Consider the following 25,389-nt stretch of genomic DNA (forward strand, 5'->3'; position numbering starts at 1 on the left):
GCGACATCTGGCGGCCTCCGAGCAGAGCTATCGCTAAATTGCGCAGGAAAGCAAAGGAAATGTGGTGATGCAGCGCCACTTTTATTGTTCGACGAGGTCACTCGTGGCCCGCGGAGGCAATTGCGAGCTTCGTTTGCAAAATCATCGTTCCTTGCCGTATTTCGGGCGGGGCGAATCTTTTGCCGCCGATTCCCGAACGGCGACGAGAGGAGCGAGAGTGTCCGACGAGCGGGGGATTCTCGGCGGACGTTTTGGGACTTCCCGCGGGGCCCGGGAAAGGAGGGGTCGGCGGCGGCGGCGGCGGCGGCCCTTCAGAAGTTGGGCTTGTGCTTCTTGACCTCCACCATGAGGTGATGCAGGTTGATGAGCTCCGAGCGCGCCGGCAGGCCGCGGAAGGCCGGCTGGCTGAGGATCTTGTGGAAGCCGTGGTAGTACTGGATCAGCTGGGTCAGGGCGCCCTGCCGAGCAAAGAAGACGTCGGCTCCCTTTCGGATTCGCCGCAAATCCGACGACGCGAAACGCGGACGACGCGAAACGCGGGCCAGCTCACCTGGATGATGCCGGTCCCGTTCTTGAAGTTGGTGAAGGACCTCATGACGTCCTGGCTCATGGCCTCCACCGACTGCTTCCAGGAGGCGGCGAAGCCTCGCACCAGCTGGCAGATGCGAGCTGAGCGCGTGGCGTCTTTTAGAACAAGTGCAAATCTGACGCGACGCCTTTTCACAAACGTGGATCGGTTTGGCGTTTTGGACCGGGTGTCCGTTTTGGGCAAATTGCGGCGGCGAAGTAGAGCGGAGGCGTCAAGCGCTTCACGTTAGGACGCAAGCGGTCACGCGTGCGCGCAGCTCTCTCTCCCGCTCACGGCCGCCCATATGTCATAGCGCGGCTTTATGGCTCTCATATCATTTTAGGGGCGATTGGGTGCCACGGGCAAGCCAGATTTGCGCCGCGGCTGGGACGCCGGCGTCTCCCGCCCCGCCCCGCCCCGCCTCGGCCGCTCACCTTCGTCGTTCTTCAGTCGCTCCAGCTGCCCTTTCTCCATCAGCGCCTCCGCCTCCTTCACAAAGGCGATCATCCCTCCGAACGGCGCCGACAGGAGCTCCTCAATAAACTCCTGCCGAGCGGCGGGACACGCGGCGCGGCGTCACGGGCGCGCCTTTCACCGTGACCCGTGACCCGGGGAATAAGGCGCTTGCCTGCGTCCTGGCCAGCAGGAGCTGCTGGAAGCCTTCCACCTCCTTGCTGTCGTCTGCTGCCCTCTCCTGGACAAAACGCCACACGTCAACTTGCGACTTTAGGAACTAAAAGCCAAAATGAAAGCTTCCCTGCAACATTTACTTCTTGGGTCTTAGCCTTAGTCCCAGAAGCGCACGACGAGCGCTTGCTTCGACGCGACCGGATCTTAGGCCGAAATATCGTCAATTTGAAATAACGTCCCGTTTTGCAATCAAGGCATGGAAAGGATGGGAAACCAGCGGGGACTTGCCGTGAGCACGCCGAGCATCATGTCGTAGTTGTTGATGAGGAAGATGAGCTGCTCCCTTCTGGAGGGGAACTCGGCCGCCATCTTCAGCACAAAGTTCTCCACCTCGGCCTGAAAAGGTCGCGGGCCGGTCAGGAGGGGTGGCCGTTTGGTTGGGGGGGGGGGGGGGGGGGGGGGGGGGGGGGGGGGGGGGGGGGGTTGCCCGCGCCTCACCTGCAGCTGAGCCAGCAGGGCGTCGGTCCTCTCGTTGGGGAAGGTCTGGTTGATGCTGACCACGGCCGAGGAGAACTCGGCGTAACGGCGCGTGATCTGAAACGCCGGGCGCGGGAACGGAGCGTCACGCTACCGCACGGGACGGGGAAAGCTTGCGCAACGACGGCAGGTTGTCCGCCTTTACGCCGCGTGTACAGCAGAGGGCGATATTGCCCAGACGTGAAGCCGGATGAGTCCGCTTCTTCTTTCCGCCAATGCAAACGTCATCCTTGTGTGCTGATGAGCACTTGGGAGCACATTGTTGCCCCCCCCCCCCCCACCCAATTTTTTTTTTTTTTTAATTTAAGAGCAGCATACAAGCAAAGGGAAGAATTCAACTGAGTAAATGCACTAAAGCGCAGGCCCCAGGCCCGCAAAATGCTAATTATGACTTCAAGTTTCGGACGAAAACATCAACTTTGCAAGTTGTCTACAACTTCAAAAGGTTCGATCACACTTCAAATTCGACTTCACGGTGGTAATGGCCCTCCGACAGAATAAAGAAGTCCAATTTTGGCTCCCGGAACACAATTTAGCATCAAGTTGCTTCACGTTCCAATTGGATTGCTATTCATTTGAAAAGAAGCGCAGCAATATGTGCAGAAAGCCGGTTGAAATCGCACAGGTGTCCAACTCAAGGCCCGGGGGCCGCTTTTCATCCGGCGAACTCCACGTTATGGCTGCGCACCGCACACAAAACAATTTCATTTGCCGGGTCTTACGGCCCTCCGGTCGTGGCCCTTCAGAAGCGAAGGTCGCGTGCGTGCGCGCGTGACCTACATAGTGCGGGCGGGTGTCGAGCAGCCCAAGCTTCTGCGGGTCGGTGTTCCTGATGCTGTGGATGTTCATCTCCAGGATTAGCTCAAAGCGCGGCCACAGCAGCTCCAGCACCGCCTCCCAGTACCTGATGCACACGCGGCGGCCGTCAGGGGCGGCGTGCGTACAATCACGTGTTCGGAAGGCTACACTGGTGAGGTCATCCCCCTCAAGTATACCTAAAATGTATCCTTTGTAACATCGCCAATACAAATCGACTTTCAACAACTACCTCGTTGCAGCGTTCACACGGGTTGGAGTTTAGTCTAAAACTCAATTACTCTTCGCATGGCGCGGGGGGGGGGGGGCAATATTTGAGAAGGGCTGCCTTAGCCTAACCTCAAGCTAAATCCAATTACCCACACTTGTGTCTTATTCAAAATGTCCTCACTATGCTGGGAAAAAATCCTCACAAGTATAGCTGGACAAACACACTCACGCACGCACACACAAAGAAGGCTTTGTCTTCACTGTCCTTGTAATTGTGGGGACGAGGCCCACGCGTGCGCAAATGGCTGGCAGGCGGCTCGCGCACGCGCGCACTCACTTGTCCAGAGCCGGAATGTTCCTCTTGGCGGCGATGGCTCGGAAGCGCAGGATGATGTGGATGCACAGGAAGACGGCGATGCCGTCGTAGCAGTCCGACACGTACGTTGACATGCTCTTCTGCGCGCGCACGCACAAATACCTTTTCAGTCGAGCACCGCGGCTTTGCCGAGGGACCGCGGGATGACCGAAAGCCCGACGGACCGCTACGTTCGGTCCGTCCTCGGTCAAACGCGGCAAACCTGTGAGGAAAGCTCAAAGTGCCGGACGCTTGGCGGCGTGCGAGCATCAGGACGCTCTCAATGGGCAGCAAGGGTGTATGAACTAGGGCTGCGCAATTATGGCCAATATAATAATCGTAATTGAAATCACAATTATTCATCAACATGTCTATTGCCCCCCCCCTTTTTTTTTATAAAACAAGAGGTGTATAAACAAGGCTTCAAGGCTTGATTCTTACAAATAAGAACTACAAACTAAAATAAACAATAATTCACGTCAAAAACTTGGCACACAGAGCAACACAGCTAACTTTCTTGCTGGGTGCAAACCAATGAAAAAAAAGAGCCTATTTACAAGCAAGCACATTATTTACTTTGAAGCAAATTTGAGTCAATTAGCAGTCAAAATGTCATTTTCGGTCATTTCTTACCCAATTTATTCTATTTTTCTGCCAATGGCTAGCACTGTAAATTTTAGGAGTCGGGTGAGGAACTCAGTGCCGTTTCTCACTGGTAAGTAATACGTTAGGGGGAGAAAACAAGAGGCTTTTGTCGTCCAAACTTGTGGGGAAATATTGCCCCCTGGTGGTAGAGCTTGATTTGACTTGTAATTGAAAACGTGCTTGATTATGTAAACGTTGATATTGCCGTGGATCAGCTTAATTAACGGTGGCAGCCAATATAGCGACTAAAACTCCATGAATTGCGCAGCTCTAGTATGAAGGCAGCAATAACTCATTGAGCGCTAAGGTATTAGCATGCAGCAGACACCATTAGGAGAGAACATGTCTGGAAAGTCCTCGCCGAAATAGCCGAGCGTGGCCGGGAGGCTGGGAATGTTTGATACCGGCACCAAGTCGTGATACTGGTGCTTTTATGTATACATATATATGTGTATATATATATATATATATATTCTGCACGGAGGGGTGCCATACTTCGAAGTAGCGCCGGGCACAGGCCCAATAACGATCCCTAGGATCGTCCACAATTACTTCGCTTTCAATGACCTGCCCGTTTGCATTTTACATTCCGCGGCAAGTTTCAGCGTCAACCGCAGGAAGGTTGGCCGACGGATCTTTTCAGGTATGCTACGCGCCCGCCTCCCGTTTGCGCACGCGCCACGGGTCACGTAACCAACCAGGAACATGCTGAGCGTCTTTCCCATGATGCTGTTGAAGAGGTCCAGGGCGGAGTTTCCCGTCACCATGAAGAAGTCACACAGGAAGAGGAACTCCCTGCAGCCGTTGTCCAGCAGGGCGTAGTGTTGGCTGCGGAACAGAGTCTCGTACGGGTACTGCGCCAGACAAGCGGAAAATTTGGGAAAAATGTGAAAAAGGCTTGCCTCCAAGCTCATCCAATGCCAAAGACGTATTCGTGCGTCTCTACAGAGCCCCGACATTCAATCCCAGGTGCTTCCTTTTTCAACTTCAAAATTCTTTGGTTCTGTCGTTCGTTTTCTAGAGCCGCTTCTACTCGCTGGGGTTGCAGGCTGGCTGGCGCCTATCCCGGCTGTGGACGGGCAGCAGACGGCGGCGCGCGGAGGGACAAACAACCATTTGCGCAGCCTGAGGACAATTTGGAGTATCCAATCCACCTGCCGTGCATGTTTTCGGAGCGCGGCGGGAAGCCGGGTTGTAGTCCGGAACCCGCGCGGGCACGGGGAGAATATGCAAACTCTGCGCGGACACGGGGAGAATATGCAAACTCCGCGCGGGAAGGCCGGATTTCGACCCCGAATCGGCCGGATTCGAACTCGGGTCTCCGAACCGCGACGCGCTGACCGCCGGTCCGAAAATCGACGGCGGCGAACGCGCCGAGGGGAGCGGCTAGCGTGCGCGGCGGCGCTCACCCTGCTGTCGCCTCTCTGCGCCGTGTGAGGAACCAGAATGGGGCCCTCCAGCTCGGGGGGGCTCAGTACGGCGCCTCTCTGGCCCAGAGTGAAAATGGTGTTCCTGCTCTTCAGAGACGGCTTGGAGAAGAAACCTGCGGCGGGCGGCTAACGGTTAGCATGGGTCGTCATCCGGACACATATTCTTTATCCTCGACAAAAAAAACAGGGCAACATCACAGGATCGCGCAAAGTCCCTAAAAGTAGTAGAAGAAGAAAAAGCACTATTGGTCTTAATTGGTCTTGCTGACTGAATTTGACCGTACAGCCACGCGGAGGCCAAGGTGAGCGCATCGCAACAATATGCGGCCTTTCTCATTTAAAAAAAAAAAAAAAAGCGGTTGGATAAATATTGCGTTGGGCTGTTTTTATTCATTTTCTCGCCGCAAATGACATCACGGCGGCTCCGCTCGCTAACGTCACGTGACCAAATTCGGACGACGTCATTTTCGGCCACCGGCGGACGGAGTCATATTTGGCAAATTGGTCAGAAAGCCGAGTTTTAAAAACCGCATTTACTGCTTTGGAGATTGAATGACATGACTTTTTTAAGGACTTTGGCGGTGAGGGGGCTGCTTTGAGGCAGGAGCGTTTTGAGTTGCAAGCGAGGCATCCGGAAACTCCGGGCACCAGCGCTGCCCCTTCGGTGATGAAGCACTTTTGGCCGGGCACACCCGCAAACGTTCATCACGCTCCAGGCATTTGTTTTTTTGCCTTCTGGCTTTTGTTTTTTTCTTTCCCCATCCTTGGCCGCAATTTAATTAGCCATGAAAGTCACACACAAAGCCTCCGCCGATGAAACGAGGCGTTCCCCGGCTTCAATTAAAAAGCTCTCATTAATGACACACACATTTGGATACCTTTTTTGGCAGTGTCTTCCACGCCCATCAGGTCGTCTTTGTCCGCCACTTCCTCGTACTGCGCACGCACGCACGCACGCACACGCACGCAAGTTAGTTCACAAAAATGATTGACAGCGGTGACTGGGCAGCCTTTGTCAGGCGATTAGCCAAGCCGAATGGCTGACAATCATTGAAATGACTTTTCCCACAAACGCGCCTTTGTTCAACTCTCGAAGACAAACGGAGTTCGTTAAATCCTTTTTCTTGTTTCATATTGTTGCGCTTCTTAATAGTCTGACACTTTTTGGGTGCCCGTTTTCTTAATAGGTATGACAGTAGTGAGCGCGCCTACTCAATTGCTCAGCCTTTATGATATAAAAATAATAATAAAAGGCCACGATAAATCACTCCGCAAAACATGTACGCCATTCATAAACTCTGAAGAGAGACAGTTGACGATTCGGAATGGACAGACCGCGTACACTTGTACATTTTATACACACACATAGACACAAAGTCTATTTCAAATTCAAACGTTTTTAAACTTGACCTTATATACAGAACTATTTGCTTGCATTGCATTTGCAACTTGCCTCAATGAAGAATTTCTTTTGAACTCAAATCGTTCTTAAAACCATGAAGGAAAACAACAACAACATTCTCATCCCATTGCAAAATTGTTTTTTCTTTAACTTAAAACAAGGGAATAAGCCTAATTTTTAAATATCTTTTGGTCCGGAACTTTTTGCAGTGTTCAATTAGGAACAAAAAAAAAAAAATTGAATAAATTGGCAACTGAAAGCCGACAGCATATGGAGCACAGATAAACAACGTAGAATAAAATGGAAGCGACGCAGGAGTGCGATTGTTATTTCTCGTTGGGCGTCGTTTCCGCCAAGAGTTTCGGGCGAGCGGCGCCCTTCGGTCAATTCCGATTGCGTCGCGGGGAACTCGGCGGGACCGAGCGCAACAAAGGAAAGAAAGAAAGAAAAAGAAAAGAAGACCAGGCACATGTTGTTACTGTTCGCGGACGACGGATCGCAGACGCGCCGAGTCACATGTCGCACGCCCGCCTCTTCCTTTTTTCAACCCGTGGAAACTTTTCGACGCAAAGCCAATTAAAGTTAATTAGCCACCTGCCGGCCGCGTAATTACAGGGCGTGTGAGCGCGGCGCGAAGACAGACGGCGCGTCTGTCTTCAAGGTGCTCACCTGCACCTTGAGCAGCCGGCCGCTGTACGACTTGAAGTAGCTGAAGTAGATCTTGCCCATGGTGTCCACGTACTCGTCGCGCACCTCCTTGGCCGCCGTCCTCTCGTTGGCCAGGAGGAACTGGTAGAAGAACCTGCGGGTTCCGGAAGCCGCCGGGTTAAATGAGGCGTGCCGGGGAGAGAAAAGCAGAGGACACGCAAGATAGCGGCCCACCTACGGGTTAGGCGGACCGCCGCCATGGCTAAGCTTCGGGTTAGGGGCTCGGAAATATACGACGTCACTGTGACGTCCCCGCAACGGTATCAACTGTCCCTTTGGCATGCCTGTGCGCCCACGCACGCACCTGTACTTGAGCAGGGTGTTCTGCGGGATCTGATAGTTGGTCATGGGCTTCCTGAACGAGTAGATCTTCTGAAGGATGAACTCTCGAATCTTTGACACGGCCTGGAATAAAAAGAGAAAAGGAAGCCGTGAAAACCAAGCTATTTTGGGGTGTTTTCAGTCCATCGAGTTTATTCGGACTCTGGGTCTGCAGGTTTACAACGTCGGGAGGGGAAGCCAAGCCCAAAAGGGGGTCGTCCGCAGCCCCGCGCCGGCCCCTTTAATAAGACCGCGTTCCATCAAATAACGAACGGGCCGAATGAAACGAGCGACTTTCGTTTTCGTCGATATTGCACACCCCGGGATCGACGCTTTAAGGGAGCGTTGCTTTCGACAACACAATTAGGCCGCAAAATGCCGGTACGCTCAATTGCTCGGGTGAAGAAAAGATGACATAAGACTTTCCATTGTGATGTTTTTGGAATTATACAAAGGCTGAAAAGAAGACGCGACTGAGTGTTTTTGACACTGCTTTCCTTTTTTTTTTTTTGGATGGTTGTTGTTGTTTGTCTCGAGCCATGTATGAGGATGACAAGATCCTTTCGATGTCGATGTCACATTTCGGAAGACGACGACGGATTGAGGTACAAAGAGGAAATGAAATCAAAACTCTTGGTTTTGTGATCAATTATGCTGGGAAAACTCGCAGAGAGAACGTGTAAAGAAAGCTATCGCAAACCCTACGTATCCTTTTCAAAACGACAGCGCTGCGAAAGAAAACCTCATGATCCACATTTGTTACTCGTTGATACTGCATCTTGAGCTTGTCGGGATAAAAAAAACAAAAACGGAGTAACAAAAGAAAAACGATTGAATTCGATGACTCGGAAGCATCCGTCCGGGGAGTCCGCTATTTTTTATCTTTATTTTTTGGAAAACGAACAAATGAATCGACGCACTCGACGCTTTCTAACGGTTTTCCCAAAGCCGAGAGAGCCGGCGGGCCCGGCGCGCGGCTCACCTTGACCTTGAGCCGGTCCACGATGTCCTGGATGTCGGAGCAGGCCAGGGTTTCTCGGAAGCTCAGCTCTTTGGCCAGGTTGATCTTGTTGTTGAGCTCGTGCAGCTGCTCCACAAAGTCCTGCTCCGTCACCGGGCTGTCCAGAATGGTGCTGGACAGAAAGAGGAGCCCTTTTCACACACGCGCCGCTCGCTGCCTTTTAAAAAGTCGAGACTGGGGCTTTTCACCCCGCCGCACGGGGTACTGTCCCGCCTTGATATTTCCCATACGTATACAAAACCGAAGGCCAAAAGTATGGGCGCGTCCCATATTTGGGGAATTAGCGACTGTATTCGGGACTTTTGGCAGCGAGCGCTCTCTGAGACCCCGCAAACGCCCCACGTAGGACCTGGAAATACTAGCGAGTGTCCTTTGACGCTTACGAGATCATGGCGCCGGGCACCAGCAGCTCGTCCACCAGCTGGCTGAGGTGGCCGCGCACGGCCTGCCGGTTCTTCAGCCGCACGTTCATGCTGAGCGACTGCTGCTGCAGCGTGTGGATCTCGCTGCTGATGGACGACAGGTCGCTCTGGAAGCCGCCGAGCATCCCCTCCATGCGCTGCCGGGCGACAAACAAAGGCGGGTGGGCTGGAGCGCGGCGCCCGCGCGCCCGCGCCCACCTCCAGAATGGCGTCGCAGGCGCAGATCTGCTGATGCAGCAGCGCGACGTTCTGGCTCTCCTTGATGTCTGGTGGCGCGCACCCGCTCAGGAAAAAAGACAGCCATTGGAAAATGGCCCCCAACGCGGAAACGAGATCGTGACAACTCAGCCGCCCGGCTCCCGCAAAGCGGAAGAGCTAACGCCGCAATCGCGATGTCATTTTCAGGCGACGGCCGCTGACAAAACGCCCGCCCACCTGAGAGGGACAAAAAACAGGGAGATCCGTCGGCCGCGATGTCCCTGAGTCGCGAGACGACACACTATCGCTGAGCCGTACCGCCCCAGCTAACAACCAATCACAGCTCAGCTTGCTAAAGACCTGAGATTGGTAGGTTTTTTTTTTTTTTTTTGGTCATTTGTTGAATGCTGAAAAGAAAGGTTTTTAATTTAGATTTTTATTATAGATATAGGAGTATATTTTGTCGCATAATACAAAGTATTTCGATTCAAATGTCCTTATTTTGATGTGTAAAATATTCATATATGTATGCAGTGTATTTGTTTTAAAATGAGAAGTGTCAAAAATGGCGCCTCTTAGATTTGAATCCTTGACTTGAATTGCTGCGCAGTTCAAATGCAACTTAACCGTCTCTACTCATCAACGGTATTGCGGTATATACTCATCATTTTGCGGAGGCCTCAATATGGCCGCCGAACGAGCCGGAGCGATAAGAAGGTGAGTATTTGGTTGAAAAACGGGCAACGTCGCTCAGCCGGCTAAAGACAGTAAGACCATGACTCAGGATACAGTCCTTGATGGACGCCCGCTCGATCCGCTCGAGCTCCGCCTCCACCTGCTTGGAGTACTGGCGGAGGTCCACGCCCTGCGGGAACAGCGGTTGACCGCCACGCTCGTACGAGGGGACGCGTTCCCGCCAAAACGACCACGCTCACCGTCTGAAGCGCTTCCTTGACCAGCTCGTCCTCCAGATTGGCCTGGATGTGAACTGCGGGACAACGAGACGCCCTTAAACGCATCAGCGAGTCTCGGAAAAAAACAAAGTCGGCGTAGAGGTGCGATGGTTATCCTATGTATGATAAAAGATGATCCCTAAAAGCGGGCCTTACGGTCGACTTCATCCAGGATTAAGTCATCGGTAGTCAGGTCCAGTTCTCCCAGGTTAAACTGGGCCATTTCGCCATCACTCATCTGCGGGAAAAACAAGCAATGTTAGCACACGTTTGCCTCATTTGCGGGAGTCATCGTGCTTTAAAGAGCCTAATGACATGGAAGTGCAAATGCTACAAAAAAATAAAAAAATTAAATAAAACTTTTCAGGGCGAATTCTCTCGCTACACCTTGTGATTTTTTTTTTTTTTTTTGCATCACAAGACATGCTTCATTAAATGCTAGGAGACTGACGGGACAAAGTTGCTTTTCAGCTGACCGTCAGGTGTGCACTTCTTTTCCAGAATTGTGGGCTCGCTCGTTCATGGGATAGCGGCTAGCGATATAGCAATGTGCAGTTTAACACCGGGGGTAGTACCGGAAATCTACCCGGTACTCACTCCACATTGCTGCAGCGCAATCAAACGGGGAATCGACTACACTACGTTATGTGCTTAGCATCATTTGAGGGGCGCTGATATCTAATGGTACGGGAGTGACGAAGAAAACGATCCGTGACGTCATACGGTTACGCTGAAGCTAACGAATGGAAGCTAATGACTTCCGGGGAAGAGAAAGAGGACGGCTTGTTCAGGAAGCAAACGTGAGAGAACAACATGTGACAATTCGCTGAAGGCGCTCGGCATTCCCCAAAAGTCACCTCGTCGGGAAAGAAGGCCATGGCCGCCGGCGTCGCCCTCTCCGTAGCGTTTACATCCACTACAGCCTCCTCCGCCATTATTGATCTGACGTCACGTCGTGACGCGTCACGTCACTTCAATAGTTCCCTTATGTTGGGTTACCTAATGTTGTAATTGTATTTTAAACGAAACGGTCAAAACATAATTATTTTATAAAAGCAACGTTCATCAGATGACTCATATTTGTGTTTTTGTCGTTTCTAAAAAATACATCACCCCATTAATGAATTGGACAGACCTATAGAAAAATGTAAAGCATTTACAAAAACAAAATATGCGTCTTAAAAAAATGTATTAATCAAAGAAACTAGAGCGATGTCCTGGCTCTTCTTGATGTCTGGTGCCTTCCAAAACTAAGCAAGGAAAATTGTAACGCACGGGAATGTGTTCCTTCCGTTGGAAGAGTTGTCGGACAATTAAAAAAGAATGGACCGACTTCCGCCCTACGGCTGTTAAACTATCGCGAGAAAGGCACCGCTTCCTCTTTGTGTGGAACCAGCTTTCAAGATGGTGAGAATTCTCCTCGGCTAAGCGAATCACCAGCCATCCATTACAATATGACGTTCATCTGTTGCTCGGGGGACTTTAAAGGGCGCTTGGAGCGTGTGTGAGCGTATGGCGCGCGGAATTGTTTCCAAGCGAGGACGAACACGCACTTTATTTGCGAACTTGCAGTCGTCCCCGCCGCCGCCGCTCATGTCGTAACTGTGACTGCGTGGGTCGAGTAACTATCGAATAATTGACTGTTTATGTGTTGGTTCTGCAGGCTTTGGTTATTCCTGAGAAGTTCCAGCACATCCTTCGTGTTTTGAACACAAACATTGATGGGAGGAGGAAGATCGCCTTTGCCATCACTGCCATCAAGGTAGGAGAGGAAGATGGGCAAACTATGGCCCGGGGGCCCCCTGCGGCCATCGCGACATCCAAGCGACCCCACGCCATGCCCTAACAATGAAACGCTCTAAACATGCAAACTTCTTTAACTAGCGACAATAGAATTTCTATAACGCCGACGTGACTAATGTCAATCGTCTTTTGGGCTGTGTCACGTCGCACACCAATCATTTCTAAATAACTGGTTACTTTATGACGGGTGACTGGTGTTATGGCTCCGAATGGCGGGGTGGGATTTGGCCGCTCTTAATTCTAGTAGCGGCTGTTTTTGGCTGGCTGACAGGCGATCCGACAACCCCCAAAACCAGATTCTTGAGCTATCGTGTTTCTAAAAAGCTATTTAAGGAGTGTTTTTCAATCAGCCGCATGAGGAATTCAATAATTTCAGTATCTAAATCAAGGATATCAAACTTGCCCCATGGAGCAAAATCACAAGCAAGACTGCCAGATTAGGCTCCCCGGCCCCATGTTTGACACCCCTCGTCTAACTTTTTTTTTCTTACCCCTAACATCATCTATCGTCAAACCATTCTAATTATTTGACGTTTGCAATCAATGTCGATGTATTTTTCATATGTATGCAGCACGGGCTGCCCAAATGTGGATGGCAGGCGGCAAAAGGCCCCCGGGTTGTAGTTTGCGCTCCGCCGATCATTCGCTTATAATGATTGTGGCTATTGAGAAGTGTCTGGCGCTTCCTCAGTTTTTTTTTTTTTTTTTTTTTGTGCACACATCCGTCGTCGGGGTTGTCAGGGAGTGGGCAGACGCTACGCCCACGTGGTCCTGAGAAAGGCCGACATCGACCTGAACAAGAGGGCGGGCGAGCTGACCGAGGAGGAGGTGAGCGGCGCTCCGGTTCGACTCGGAACTTCTATGCTTCCGTTTCTTTCCGTCTTTTTGTGCAGGTGGAGCGAGTGGTGACCATCATGCAGAACCCCCGCCAGTACAAAATCCCAGACTGGTTCCTCAACAGGCAGAAGGACGTCAAGGACGGCAAGTTCAGTCAGGTGCGTGGGAGAAAAGGTTCGGCGGTAATCCGTCAGAAAAGAAACCGCGCTCTTGCTTCCGGGCCAGACCGGCGGAGCTTCGCCGAGCGCGCCCGGATACCAAAATAGGTCCGTGGAGCGATCTGAGACGGATTTAGCCTATCGGCTAACGATTCGTTACTTCTTTGGTTCGATCTTTGTGTTCACGCGCCGCCTTTGACCGCTTTCGGCATTTTGTGGTGAGGGAGGGCGGTGGGAAAAAAGAGGGATTGGGAATGACAATTCTACCGCGAAGCCAACGTCGACGGCGGCGCCCGAAAAGGGCTCGGACGGAGCCGGCCCGACGCGCAAACGGACGAAGGAAGGCCGTTCCGAAACGGGCGAAAACTGCGGCGCTTGCGGCCCTCCGCCCTAGGCGGCGCTGGAAATGTCCAAAATATTGAACCGAGAGCGCCGTCCGTCCGTGGGCGCGGCGCGGTCTCTAGCGCTTGAAGTTTGGCTTGTCCTTCAGTAGGGATAAGCGCGCTCGACGGATACGCCCGAGGGCAAGTTGTTTGACGGAGCCGGGTTTGCCCCGACCGCTCGCAGGTGCTGGCCAACGGCCTGGACAACAAACTGAGAGAAGACCTGGAGAGGCTGAAGAAGATCCGGGCCCATCGCGGCCTCCGCCACTTCTGGGGGTGAGGCCTCCCTCGGCCAACTTGCGCCCCCGCCCCGGGCGGGCGGCTTCCCCTCTTAACCTTCCGCCGCTTTGTCTCGCAGCTTGCGCGTGCGCGGTCAGCACACCAAGACCACCGGCCGCCGCGGTCGCACCGTGGGAGTCTCCAAGAAGAAGTAAAGTCCTTTTCAATAAAGAAGAAAAAAAAAATGTCTCCGGTCTGTCATTCGCCGTCGCCGCGTCCTTTTCCGAGGGCCCCCGTTGCAAAGGTTTCCCCCGACAAAACGCTTGCTCGGCCGACCCGTCGCGCTTCCGATCCCGCGTCCGATACCGCTTGCGCGCGTTAAATCGCCGGGGAGTTGGGAGCGCTACTCCTTTCCGCACCCGACGTCCCGGCGGCGGCCCGGCTTTTTGCCCGCCGCGCTCCTTCCAAAGTCAGAAACGGCGTTGACGCCGGGCGGTCGCGACGGTGAGAGCAAACGAACGGGGCGTTTTGACGGAGCGTTTTTTTCCCCCTTCGAATAGCGAGGGTATAAAGTCCTATTTAGCTGCTCTAGCGCCAAAAGCAATTGCTTAACTTGGGGAATTAATTGGAAAGTGATTGCTTGGGTACTAAAATAATTGTTTTAGCCACTGAGAAAATCCAAGCACTTGACTGAAATGACAAGTCGTTGATTATTTCAGTAATAAAGAGATCCGTTTAGGTCGTAGCAAAAGTCACGGATGTATCAAGTCATTGATTCTTTTACAGCGTGAAGTACTAAAGTTGTCGATGACTTTGGTACCAGAATCGCCGTTTTAGGTAGTAGAAGAACAAGCGCGGAACCCTACCCCACGCAAGTATATACTGTAGGTGGCAAAAAGGAACGAATACGGCGTTCCCTCATCCGCGGCAGCTTACCTTCCCCAAAACGTGCACGGAGAAAAAGACATCGGCGTCCGTATGGTGGAGAAAAAGACATCGGCGTCCGTATGGTGGAGACGGGACGAAAAATGCCCAAACGGTGGAACGGGAAGCGCTGCCGTGGCGTCGCTGACCCGGGCGCCGCTAATACTGGGATTTTGCAAATGTTTCGCTCCGGGCCCAAGTAGCCCAAAATGAAAGGGCGCCGGAGCTAAACCGAGTCCTTCGATTATTAAAGGCGCCCAAATAAGAGCGATTCGCATCAAAAATCTGTTCTTTGGGAACGGCCGGAAAGCGTTTTTGCGTCCGACGCCAAATGTTCTCCGCTTGCGATTTGCGCCGCGTTTTGGACACCTCCGGCCTAGCGTGCGGGAGCGAGGCGCTCGGAGCGGGCTCCGCTTGGGCTCCGCTTGGGCTCCGCTTGGGCTCCGCTTGGGCTCGCCGGGGAATCTTACAAATCCAAAAGCGTTTCAGGCCCGAGCCAAAGTCCTCCTCCCGTTCCGTTATCGCCCGGGGATGCTGTGGATTTGGAGACCGACCTCAGCTAAGGCGCTGGCCCGCTTCCCGCGGCGCGCTCGGAGGGGGCGGGGCCTTCCTCCCCTCGGTCGCAACGCTCGGCTCGAGTTTTTGGCTTTCCGCCCGATAGGAAACTCCCTATTGTTGTTTGATTTTTCTTCTGATTCACGGTCATTCGTGTTCAGTTTTCGACATGTTTGTGTCTGGCGTCGGCTCTTTGTCTGAAAGTGTTCTCCGAATAAAAACTCACTGCAGCGGGCGAAAGAAGGAAAGAAAACAAAAACAAGTGCAAGTGTGGCAAAGCATTCTGTGCGTCAAGACGTTCTGCGGGGAAATGAAGAAGAAAACAAAAAAATCATCCGTCACTGTATCTGCGTCGAGTTCACCCGTTGGACATTTGGGAGAGAGGACACGCAAAGTAGGAGAAAAGGATTGTTTTTTCGAAGCGGTGCGTGAGGAGAACGGAGGAGGACGGCGCGGGTCTCTCCCAACCCTCCATCTTTATTGGATTCAGAGGTCTCCGAATACGTGGAAGTTCCCGCCCTAGAAAGATCAGCCGGAAGCCGGCGTGCTCGTCCTCGTGTGTGCGCGTGCACTTGTATGATTAGCGCATTTTTCAAGCTATTTTGCAGGTAACGAGTGAAGCGCGCGTGAGGTTGAGCTCGAGCAGGCCAAGAATTGCTACATTGCAAGCCATCACAGACGTAGATTGTGGCGTGCGATGCAATGCGCAAGCGCTGTTTTGACAATCGGTCATTGGGTTTGGACCCCGTTTTAGACGGCCAAGTTTTCGGGTCGTTTCGGCTCCCGTTTGATTGCGCGCGTGCGGGCGAGGAAAAAAAACCAGCCAGAGACACAGGCGCTACGAGCTCATGAGTTTTATTCAAGCAGAAAATAAAAGTGCAAACGACATGAAAACCAATCACGTGTCTTCATGTCACACCATGAAGGACTGCATGATTATTAAGCTGATGAAGAAGTGATTCTCAAAGGAATTTACAAGCGACGGAATAGTCTTGATGGCGTCTTAACATTTTAAAGGACGCGGGGGAATCGGGCTGCAAATGTAACAATTACTTTCTGTCATCGGGGGTTATTGCCGGGTCTGGATCTGGATCTGGATCTGGGTTCGGGCTTGGGTCTGGGTCCGGGTCTGTAATTGGGTCTGGATCAGGATCCTGTGTGTTTGAATCTGGATCTGTGACCGGATCTGGAGATCCTCCAGAATAATCGACGCCCTCCAGCCAAACTCTGCCTTCAAAAATGCGCACGGAAAGACCGACCCCCGAGTTCAGCTTGAAACCTTGGAGGAAATTTGCATCCACGCACGTGAGTCCGTCTACGGTCGGCGGATCGGGGGCGGGATCGGGGTCGGGGTCGGGATCGGGATCCGGGTTGCTCGGCGGGTCGTTTTCATCCGGGGTCTGCCCTCGAGTCGCGGGCGGGACGACGGTTCCTGCCAATCCGATCCGGTTAGTCGGCGCGCCACTCCGGACGCGCGGCGCGCCAGCCGAGACTCGGACGACTTACCGATTAGCAAAAGGGCAACGGCGAGCGCCTTCAAAATTCCCATGGCGTCAGACGTGGTTCTGCAAGACAGTGAAAAGGAGCGATGAACGGACCGCGCAAAAGAGGGACGGAGCCCGGTCCGGGTCTATCGGCGCCTTTCTGCTCGGCCGCTGGAAGCGAAGCGCCTCCGCGCCGACTACCGATCCGCCCGGCGACCGTGCGACCGAGGCTCCGGCGTCCGGCCCGACCGAGCCCCCTTCCCAAGTCCTTCAGCCCGTTTGAAAACCTTCGGCGCCGACGGCTTACGTCGCCCGCGCCGTGCTTAAGCACCCTCGACTTTTTTTCCGCCGGGGTCTTAAGGATCCAAACGCTACAGCTCAACGAGACGATTGAGGCGAGCTCCGCCTTGACCCGAGTCCCGAAGCGAGTTCTTTCCCCGGGGCGATACCAAAACTGGGATGGCGCGTCGAGCCGAAAGAACGTACTCACCTGAGCGAATCAAGTCTGCCCCTGGGTTGTTGCGGATGTGGCGCCGTCTTTTTATGCGCGGCCCTGGCGCCGCGCGCAGCCCTCTCAGAGGCCGGGCCTTCAATTAATTTGCTTTTGTTCTCACGCAAGTTGTCGGTCTCTTTTAGGCGGGCCTCGTCAAGCTACATTTCTTCATATTTTCCTGCCCTTAATTAATCAATTACATGAGTCACCTCAAGAACAGAGTGCATGGGTGAACGCTATGTGAAGAGACCGGTTTGTCTCCTCTGAAAGACTTTTGTCGCTTGCGTTTTTCCTACTGCGGTTAGCGCGCCGGCCCTCGCGGAAACTTTGCCTCCATCGCTCGCGCCCGCCTGGGCGGGTCCGCTCGGTGAGCGGGACCGCCGATCGTCCCGCAGCGTCCGGCGGCGCCTCGGTCTCGGGATTTCGGGGTCGACGGGGTGGTCTTCCCGTTCCGGCATTGGCCGTCAGTCAAAGCGCGCGCATGTTACGAAGCATCCGCGCTGGCGGGCCAGGGTGCTGAAAACTTAAAGAAGCTCAGCACGCTTATCTTGTTCCGCGACTCTCCCTCCTATACCCGAGTTCGCCGTTGGACGGCTGACAGATGTTTATTTTTTTTTCGGAAATAGCGACCCCTGGTGCCAGCGTTCCTAATATTCACCCTGAAGAGGCGTTGGAAACATTTTTTTTTCCCTCATAGATTCAAAGTCAATCGCACGAGGAGTTTTGGGGTGCATTTTGGAGTACGTTTCACTCTGTGTAACCCTTGTTCAGTATTTTGAGGTCCCCCCCCCCCCCCCCCCCCCCCCACATCATTCTGACAGTATTTTTGCCCAGCTAGTGTGATTACTAAGTGCTCGTGTCGTGTCCAACTTTTACATGCTGTCAGCATCTGAGTGAAATTTCAGCGCCCGAGTAACTTCTTTCAACGCTTTCCTTCAGATCCGAAATGCCTTTCGACGTAAAGATCTTGGATTGGACACGCTACTGCACAAAATGTTGAGGAACAAACGCACTTATTAAGACCCAGCCTCTGTCTCGGCGAGAAAGCAAATTTAATTGCATCCCACCCAAACACGAGTTAGCATTAGGAGGGGAGCCTTATTGTCTATGTCTACAGACAGATCGATGAGAAGTGTCCACGCCAGAGGACACAAATAGTTCTCGGGAGGACGCTCTTCAGGTGCCAAAGCGGCTGTCCCTCGACCCGAATATCAGTTTGAGTTTTTTCCTCAACAGTCTAGAATAAAATAAATTCCTTTTTCCGATCGATAAGAAAAGAAAGCCCTCTGAAAGCTGTCCCTCTTTTGAAAAACGAGAATCATCTAGCGTCATCGTCAACACGTTCATATTTCTTTCCTCGCATTTAAGCCATCACAATTTTGGAGGCATCTATGACATACTGGAGTAGAAGGCCACTTCGGCGCCCGATGAGCCGTCCGCGGTATGCGCACCTTGCTGTAGGACACCACTGCCTTGGGTTGGGGGATGTGGGCTTCGGGCGACGGGTGTTGGACCCTCTCAGTTTAGCCGGTCGGTGACCAGCGGCAGGTAAGGATCTTGGGCCACTTTGCCACAACTGAACCGGCGGCCAAAGCCTAGAAAAAAATACGGGAAGCCTCGAAGATTTGCATCGGTGAGCTCTGGTCTGTGAGGGCGAGGCGAACTTCATGATTTTTGTAGACTCTGGTTGATCTGGTTCTTGGAACGGAAAAGAAACATGCACAGGACACGGCGCATGTTTACGAGGGTTCATCTGGCCTCTTGTTGACGGGCGCCCGCGAGGAAAAAAGGACTTGTTTGGAAGAGGAAACAAAATCAGTCCAGATTCTATTATTCATGTTTGACGTGGAAAAAACAAAAGATGAATGTCACATTGAGCAAAATCAATGACAATGATTTGCATTATGAGCGAAACCTTAGATGAGGAAGAAAATATTTTACAGAGTCCATCACATGAGAAACAGGAGAGGAATGTCCCTCTTTCTCATCTGAGGTTGAGGCACCTGGAAAGATCCAGGTGCCGGGAGAGCATCAGGGCTCTCCGGATTCTTTGGGGCAGCGCTGCTCCTCGTCAAGCTTGCGGCACTGGAATTGGTCGCGTTCCAGAGAGTCAACAATCGTCCGCTCGCCCTGACTCCTAATGACAATGCAGTCTCCAAGGGGGAGCTTGACGATCACTGTGTCATCCTGGTCCAAACAAAAAACATCCGGTTCACTGGAGGGGGTTGTTCGAGTGACTGGTGTGCGACTGGTTGGTGTGTCAGTGATGGAGCTTTCAGTGGTCGCTGTTACGGTGGTGGGAGATCTAGTGGTGCGTGTTCTAGTGCTGGGAGTTTCAGTGGTGGGGGATTCAGTGGTAGGTGTTCTGGTGGGGCGTGTCCTCATTGTGTCGGTTGTGGGTGATTCGGTTACGGGTGTTCTAGTGGGTCGTGTTCTGGTGGTTGACGATTCAGTGGTTGGAGATTCAGTGGTGGGCGATTCAGTGGTGGGTGTTCTAGTGGGGCGTGTTCTGGTGGATGGAGACTCAGTGGTGGGAGAGTCAGTGGTGGGTGAGTCAGTGGTGGGTGTTCTAGTGGGCCGTGTTCTGGTGGTTGATGATTCAGTGGTTGGAGATTCAGTGGTGGGAGATTCAGTGGTGGGCGATTCAGTGGTGGGTGTTCTAGTGGGGCGTGTTCTGGTGGATGGAGACTCAGTGGTTGGAGATTCAGTGGTGGGAGATTCAGTGGTCGGTGATTCAGTGGTGGGTGTTCTAGTGGGTCGTGTTCTGGTGGTTGATTCAGTGGTGGGAGAGTCAGTGGTGGGTGAGTCGGTGGTGGGTGTTCTAGTGGGTCGTGTTCTGGTGGTTGATGATTCAGTGGTTGGAGATTCAGTGGTGGGAGATTCAGTGGTGGGCGATTCAGTGGTGGGTGTTCTAGTGGGGCGTGTTCTGGTGGATGGAGACTCAGTGGTTGGAGATTCAGTGGTGGGTGAGTCGGTGGTGGGTGTTCTAGTGGGCCGTGTTCTGGTGGTTGATGATTCAGTGGTTGGAGATTCAGTGGTGGGAGATTCAGTGGTGGGCGATTCAGTGGTGGGTGTTCTAGTGGGGCGTGTTCTGGTGGATGGAGACTCAGTGGTTGGAGATTCAGTGGTGGGAGATTCAGTGGTCGGTGATTCAGTGGTGGGTGTTCTAGTGGGTCGTGTTCTGGTGGTTGATTCAGTGGTGGGAGAGTCAGTGGTGGGTGAGTCGGTGGTGGGTGTTCTAGTGGGTCGTGTTCTGGTGGTTGATGATTCAGTGGTTGGAGATTCAGTGGTGGGAGATTCAGTGGTGGGCGACTCAGTGGTGGGTGTTCTAGTGGGGCGTGTTCTGGTGGATGGAGACTCAGTGGTGGGAGAGTCAGTGGTGGGTGAGTCGGTGGTGGGTGTTCTAGTGGGCCGTGTTCTGGTGGTTGATGATTCAGTGGTTGGAGATTCAGTGGTGGGCGATTCAGTGGTGGGTGTTCTAGTGGGGCGTGTTCTGGTGGATGGAGACTCAGTGGTTGGAGATTCAGTGGTGGGTGAGTCGGTGGTGGGTGTTCTAGTGGGCCGTGTTCTGGTGGTTGATGATTCAGTGGTTGGAGATTCAGTGGTGGGAGATTCACTGGTGGGCGATTCAGTGGTGGGTGTTCTAGTGGGGCGTGTTCTGGTGGATGGAGACTCAGTGGTTGGAGATTCAGTGGTGGGAGATTCAGTGGTTGGTGATTCAGTGGTGGGTGTTCTAGTGGGTCGTGTTCTGGTGGTTGATTCAGTGGTGGGAGAGTCAGTGGTGGGTGAGTCGGTGGTGGGTGTTCTAGTGGGTCGTGTTCTGGTGGTTGATGATTCAGTGGTTGGAGATTCAGTGGTGGGAGATTCAGTGGTGGGCGACTCAGTGGTGGGTGTTCTAGTGGGGCGTGTTCTGGTGGATGGAGACTCAGTGGTGGGAGAGTCAGTGGTGGGTGAGTCAGTGGTGGGTGTTCTAGTGGGCCGTGTTCTGGTGGTTGATAATTCAGTGGTTGGAGATTCAGTGGTGGGAGATTCAGTGGTGGGCGATTCAGTTGTGGGTGTTCTAGTGGGGCGTGTTCTGGTGGATGGAGACTCAGTGGTTGGAGATTCAGTGGTGGGTGAGTCGGTGGTGGGTGTTCTAGTGGGCCGTGTTCTGGTGGTTGATGATTCAGTGGTTGGAGATTCAGTGGTGGGAGATTCAGTGGTGGGTGTTCTAGTGGGGCGTGTTCTGGTGGATGGAGACTCAGTGGTTGGAGATTCAGTGGTGGGAGATTCAGTGGTCGGTGATTCAGTGGTGGGTGTTCTAGTGGGTCGTGTTCTGGTGGTTGATTCAGTGGTGGGAGAGTCAGTGGTGGGTGAGTCGGTGGTGGGTGTTCTAGTGGGTCGTGTTCTGGTGGTTGATGATTCAGTGGTTGGAGATTCAGTGGTGGGAGATTCAGTGGTGGGCGACTCAGTGGTGGGTGTTCTAGTGGGGCGTGTTCTGGTGGATGGAGACTCAGTGGTGGGAGAGTCAGTGGTGGGTGAGTCGGTGGTGGGTGTTCTAGTGGGCCGTGTTCTGGTGGTTGATGATTCAGTGTTTGGAGATTCAGTGGTGGGCGATTCAGTGGTGGGTGTTCTAGTGGGGCGTGTTCTGGTGGATGGAGACTCAGTGGTTGGAGATTCAGTGGTGGGAGATTCAGTGGTGGGTGATTCAGTGGTGGGTGTTCTAGTGGGGCGTGTTCTGGTGGATGGAGACTCAGTGGTTGGAGATTCAGTGGTGGGAGATTCAGTGGTCGGTGATTCAGTGGTGGGTGTTCTAGTGGGGCGTGTTCTGGTGGTTGACGATTCAGTGGTGGGAGATTCAGTGGTGGGTGTCCTAGTGGGCCGTGTTCTGGTTGTTGGAGATTCAGTGGTGGGAGATTCAGTGGTGGGTGATTCGGTGGTGGGTGTTCTAGTGGGTCGTGTTCTGGTAGTTGACGATTCAGTGGTGGGAGATTCAGTGGTGGGCGATTCAGTGGTGGGTGATTCGGTGGTGGGTGTCCTAGTGGGTCGTGTTCTGGTAGTTGATGATTCAGTGGTGGGCGATTCAGTGGTGGGTGTTCTAGTGGGGCGTGTTCTGGTTGTTGGAGATTCAGTGGTGGGAGATACAGTGGTGGGCGATTCGGTGGTGGGTGTTCTAGTGGGTCGTGTCCTGGTAGTTGACGATTCGGTGGTGGGCGATTCAGTGGTGGGTGTTCTAGTGGGGCGTGTTCTGGTTGTTGGAGATTCAGTGGTGGGAGATTCAGTTGTGGGTGATTCAGTGGTGGGTGTTTGAGTAGGACGCGTCCTGGTGGTTGGTGTGTCAGTAGTGGGTGATTCAGTGGTGGGTGTTCTAGTGGGTAGTGTTCTGATAGTTGACGATTCGGTGGTGGGCGATTCAGTGGTGGGTGTTCTAGTGGGTCGTGTTCTGGTAGTTGGAGATTCAGTGGTGGGAGATTCAGTGGTGGGCGATTCGGTGATGGGTGTTCTAGTGGGTCGTGTTCTGGTAGTTGACGATTCAGTGGTGGGAGATTCAGTGGTGGGCGTTCTAGTGGGTCGTGTTCTGGTAGTTGACGATTCAGTGGTGGGCGATTCAGTGGTGGGTGTTCTAGTGGGTCGTGTTCTGGTAGTTGACGATTCAGTGGTGGGAGATTCAGTGGTGGGTGATTCAGTGGTGGGTGTTCTAGTGGGCCGTGTTCTGGTGGTTGATGATTCGGTGGTGGGTGATTCAGTGGTGGGTGTTCTAGTGGGTCGTGTTCTGGTAGTTGACGATTCAGTGGTGGGCGATTCAGTGGTGGGTGTTCTAGTGGGGCGTGTTCTGGTTGTTGGAGATTCAGTGGTGGGCGATTCGGTGGTGGGTGTTCTAGTGGGTCGTGTTCTGGTAGTTGACGATTCAGTGGTGGGAGATTCAGTGGTGGGTGATTCAGTGGTGGGTGTTCTAGTGGGCCGTGTTCTGGTGGTTGACGATTCGGTGGTGGGTGATTCAGTGGAGGGTGTTCTAGTGGGTCGTGTTCTGGTAGTTGACGATTCAGTGGTGGGAGATTCAGTGGTGGGCGTTCTAGTGGGGCGTGTTCTGGTTGTTGGAGATTCAGTGGTGGGAGATTCAGTGGTGGGCGATTCGGTGGTGGGTGTTCTAGTGGGTCGTGTTCTGGTAGTTGACGATTCAGTGGTGGGAGATTCAGTGGTGGGTGATTCAGTGGTGGGTGTTCTAGTGGGTCGTGTTCTGGTTGTTGATGATTCAGTGGTGGGCGATTCAGTTGTGGGTGTTCTAGTGGGGCGTGTTCTGGTTGTTGGAGATTCAGTGGTGGGTGATTCAGTGGGGCGTGTTCTGGTTGTAGGAGATTCAGTGGTGGGAGATTCAGTGGTGGGCGATTCGGTGGTGGGTGTTCTAGTGGGTCGTGTCCTGGTAGTTGATGATTCAGTGGTGGGAGATTCAGTGGTGGGTGATTCAGTGGTGGGTGTTCGAGTGGGGCGCGTTCTGGTGGTTGGAGATTCAGTGGTGGGTGTCCTAGTGGGTTGTGTTCTGGTAGTTGATGATTCAGTGGTGGGCGATTCAGTAGTGGGTGTTCTAGTGGGGCGTGTTCCGGTGGTTGGAGATTCAGTGGTGGGCGATTCAGTGGTGGGTGTTCTAGTCGGGCGTGTTCTGGTGGTTGGAGATTCAGTGGTGGGAGATTCAGTGGTGGGTGATTCAGTGGTGGGTGTTCGAGTGGGACGCGTCCTTGTGGTTGGAGTGTCAGTACTGGGTGATTCCGTGGTGGGTGTTCTAGTGGGGCGCGTCCTTGTGGTTGGAGTGTCAGTACTGGGTGATTCAGTGGTTGGTGTTCTAGTGGGTCGTGTTCTGGTGGTTGACGATTCAGTGGTGGGTGTTCTAGTGGGGCGTGTTCTGGTGCTTGGAGATTCAGTGGTGGGCGATTCAGTGGTGGGTGTTCTAGTGGGGCGTGTCGTAGTCGTTGGAGAATCAGTGGTGGTTGTTCGAGTGGGGCGTGTCCTGGTCGTTGGAGAATCAGTGGCTGGTGTTCGAGTGGGGCGTGTTCTTGTAGATGGTGATTCAGTAGAGGGAGATTCAGTCGTCAATGATTCGGTGGTTGGAGTTCTTGTGGGGCGTGTTCTGGTAATTGGAAATTCAGTAGTTGTAGATTCAGTGGCAGGTGTTCTAGTGGGCCGTGTCCTGGTGGTTGGTGTGTCAGTGCTTGGCGATTCAGTGGTGGCGGTCCTAGTCGGCCGTGTCCTGGTGTTGGGTGTTCTCGTGGGGCGTGTCCGAGTGGTTTGAGATTCGGTGGTAGATGAGTCAGTGCTGGGTGATTCAGTGGTGGGTGTTCTTGTGGGGCGTGTCCTGGTGGCTGGTGATTCAGTGGTGGTTGATTCAGTGGTGGGGGTTCTAGTTGGGCGAGTTCTGGTGTTGGGTGTTCTCGTGGGGCGTGTACTGGTGGCCGGTGAATCAGTGGTGGTTGATTCGGTGGTGGGGGTTCTAGTTGGGCGAGTTCTGGTGTTGGGTGTTCTTGTGGGACGTGTCCTGGTGGCTGGTGATTCAGTGGTGGTTGATTCGGTGGTGGGGGTTCTAGTTGGGCGAGTCCTGATTGTGGGTGTGTCACTGCTTGGTGTTCTTGTTGGGCGTGTCCTGGTGTTTAATATGACTGTGGTGCTAGTTCTGGTGTTTGCACTTCTTGTGTTAGGTGTTCTACTTTGGTACGTTCTAGTGTAGGGTCTCATAGTGGTGCGTGTTCTAGTGCCAGGTGTCCTTGTGTAGGGTCTTCTAGTTGGACCTGGACTTGTGCGAGGTCCATACGTTTCATTGGCTGGTTCACAATTGGAGTTGTTGAGGGTTTGCTCAGTCGTTTTCCTTGCCCAGCCGATAGCCGTTTTTTGGACGGTACTTTGGTGAGGCGGTGAAGTGACAGAAATCCACAATGGCCTTATTGTGGCATCCCCCCAGTTAGCATCCTGGTTTTCAGCTTGATTGCTATTAATGCTGCGTGCCTGAGTAGGCGGGCTGATGCTCCCTGTGTCATTGAAGTTTTGTCACAAATTAGTGTCACGAATCATGACTTTCTTTGAGCTCCATATTTGGTGCGATTTTGATGACTTACCAAGCAGTAGTAGTATACCAGATAGAAGTTTGAGGACAAACATTGCGGCAAACGTGATTCTGTAAAGCATCGACAGGAAACATTTAGTCAGTTGCCAACTGATTTTGCACGTTCACAGAGCTGGGCGATCTGTCGCCCAAGCAAGCCACAGCTAATCATTGTCAACTTAGACTAGTGGTTTTCAAATATGTGAAGACACCCCAAGGAGATGTCTACGTTTTTAAAATCCATTGGAA

General features: G+C 52.9%; 3 protein-coding genes across 4 annotated transcripts; 1 reads left to right on the top strand and 2 right to left on the bottom strand.

The window, feature by feature from the left end:
- Window positions 1-60: 60 nt before the first annotated feature.
- Window positions 61-11,440, bottom strand: vps52 (VPS52 subunit of GARP complex). Of its 2 annotated transcripts, none has more exons than XM_088404469.1 (20): window positions 11,074-11,440; window positions 10,373-10,454; window positions 10,199-10,251; window positions 10,053-10,128; window positions 9,264-9,331; window positions 9,027-9,202; window positions 8,605-8,755; window positions 7,606-7,706; window positions 7,269-7,395; window positions 6,070-6,127; window positions 5,171-5,304; window positions 4,460-4,615; window positions 3,099-3,217; window positions 2,516-2,639; window positions 1,697-1,792; window positions 1,487-1,594; window positions 1,197-1,262; window positions 1,003-1,114; window positions 551-669; window positions 61-458 (listed from the first exon to the last, which is right to left on the bottom strand). In XM_088404469.1, the coding sequence occupies exons 1-20, from the start codon at window positions 11,149-11,151 to the stop codon at window positions 312-314; spliced, it is 2,151 nt and encodes a 716-aa protein (XP_088260595.1). In that variant the 5' UTR covers window positions 11,152-11,440; the 3' UTR covers window positions 61-311. The 2 variants fall into 2 exon arrangements, with proteins under 2 accessions (XP_088260595.1, XP_088260594.1); XM_088404468.1 differs by having other exon boundaries at window positions 7,263-7,395; window positions 11,074-11,437.
- Window positions 11,441-11,541: 101 nt separating this feature from the next.
- On the top strand, window positions 11,542-13,864 carry rps18 (ribosomal protein S18). The gene is made up of 6 exons (XM_088405639.1): window positions 11,542-11,623; window positions 11,880-11,978; window positions 12,761-12,847; window positions 12,913-13,014; window positions 13,582-13,673; window positions 13,756-13,864. Exons 1-6 carry the CDS (start codon window positions 11,621-11,623, stop codon window positions 13,829-13,831), a joined length of 459 nt encoding a protein of 152 aa, XP_088261765.1. The 5' UTR covers window positions 11,542-11,620; the 3' UTR covers window positions 13,832-13,864.
- Window positions 13,865-15,934: 2,070 nt separating this feature from the next.
- LOC148405959 (uncharacterized) lies at window positions 15,935-17,123 on the bottom strand. The gene is made up of 3 exons (XM_088405276.1): window positions 17,070-17,123; window positions 16,602-16,660; window positions 15,935-16,527 (listed from the first exon to the last, which is right to left on the bottom strand). Exons 2-3 carry the CDS (start codon window positions 16,642-16,644, stop codon window positions 16,145-16,147), a joined length of 426 nt encoding a protein of 141 aa, XP_088261402.1. The 5' UTR covers window positions 16,645-16,660; window positions 17,070-17,123; the 3' UTR covers window positions 15,935-16,144.
- Window positions 17,124-25,389: the final 8,266 nt, after the last annotated feature.

Source organism: Hippichthys cyanospilos, chromosome 21 (genome assembly GCF_059441005.1).
Source record: "Hippichthys cyanospilos isolate Australia breed blue-spotted pipefish chromosome 21, RoL_Hcya_1.0, whole genome shotgun sequence".
NCBI classification, from domain to species: Eukaryota; Metazoa; Chordata; class Actinopteri; order Syngnathiformes; family Syngnathidae; genus Hippichthys; species Hippichthys cyanospilos.

What these genes read in the sequence shown, in the direction of transcription:
- vps52 (XM_088404468.1), bottom strand. Translation starts at nt 11,151, where the DNA reads ATGGCGGAGGAGGCTGTAGTGGATGTAAACGCTACGGAGAGGGCGACG. An exon ending in GTGCCCGGCGCCATGATCTC is followed by an intron (nt 8,756 to 9,026) that starts GTAAGCGTCAAA and finishes CTTTCTGTCCAG; the next exon opens with CACCATTCTGGACAGCCCGG. An exon ending in GGAAGACACTGCCAAAAAAG is followed by an intron (nt 5,305 to 6,069) that starts GTATCCAAATGT and finishes CGCCCGCCGCAG; the next exon opens with GTTTCTTCTCCAAGCCGTCT.
- LOC148405959 (XM_088405276.1), bottom strand. Translation starts at nt 16,644, where the DNA reads ATGGGAATTTTGAAGGCGCTCGCCGTTGCCCTTTTGCTAATCG. An exon ending in CGTTGCCCTTTTGCTAATCG is followed by an intron (nt 16,528 to 16,601) that starts GTAAGTCGTCCG and finishes TCGGATTGGCAG; the next exon opens with GAACCGTCGTCCCGCCCGCG.
- rps18 (XM_088405639.1), top strand. An exon ending in AGGACGGCAAGTTCAGTCAG is followed by an intron (nt 13,015 to 13,581) that starts GTGCGTGGGAGA and finishes GACCGCTCGCAG; the next exon opens with GTGCTGGCCAACGGCCTGGA. An exon ending in GGCCTCCGCCACTTCTGGGG is followed by an intron (nt 13,674 to 13,755) that starts GTGAGGCCTCCC and finishes TTTGTCTCGCAG; the next exon opens with CTTGCGCGTGCGCGGTCAGC.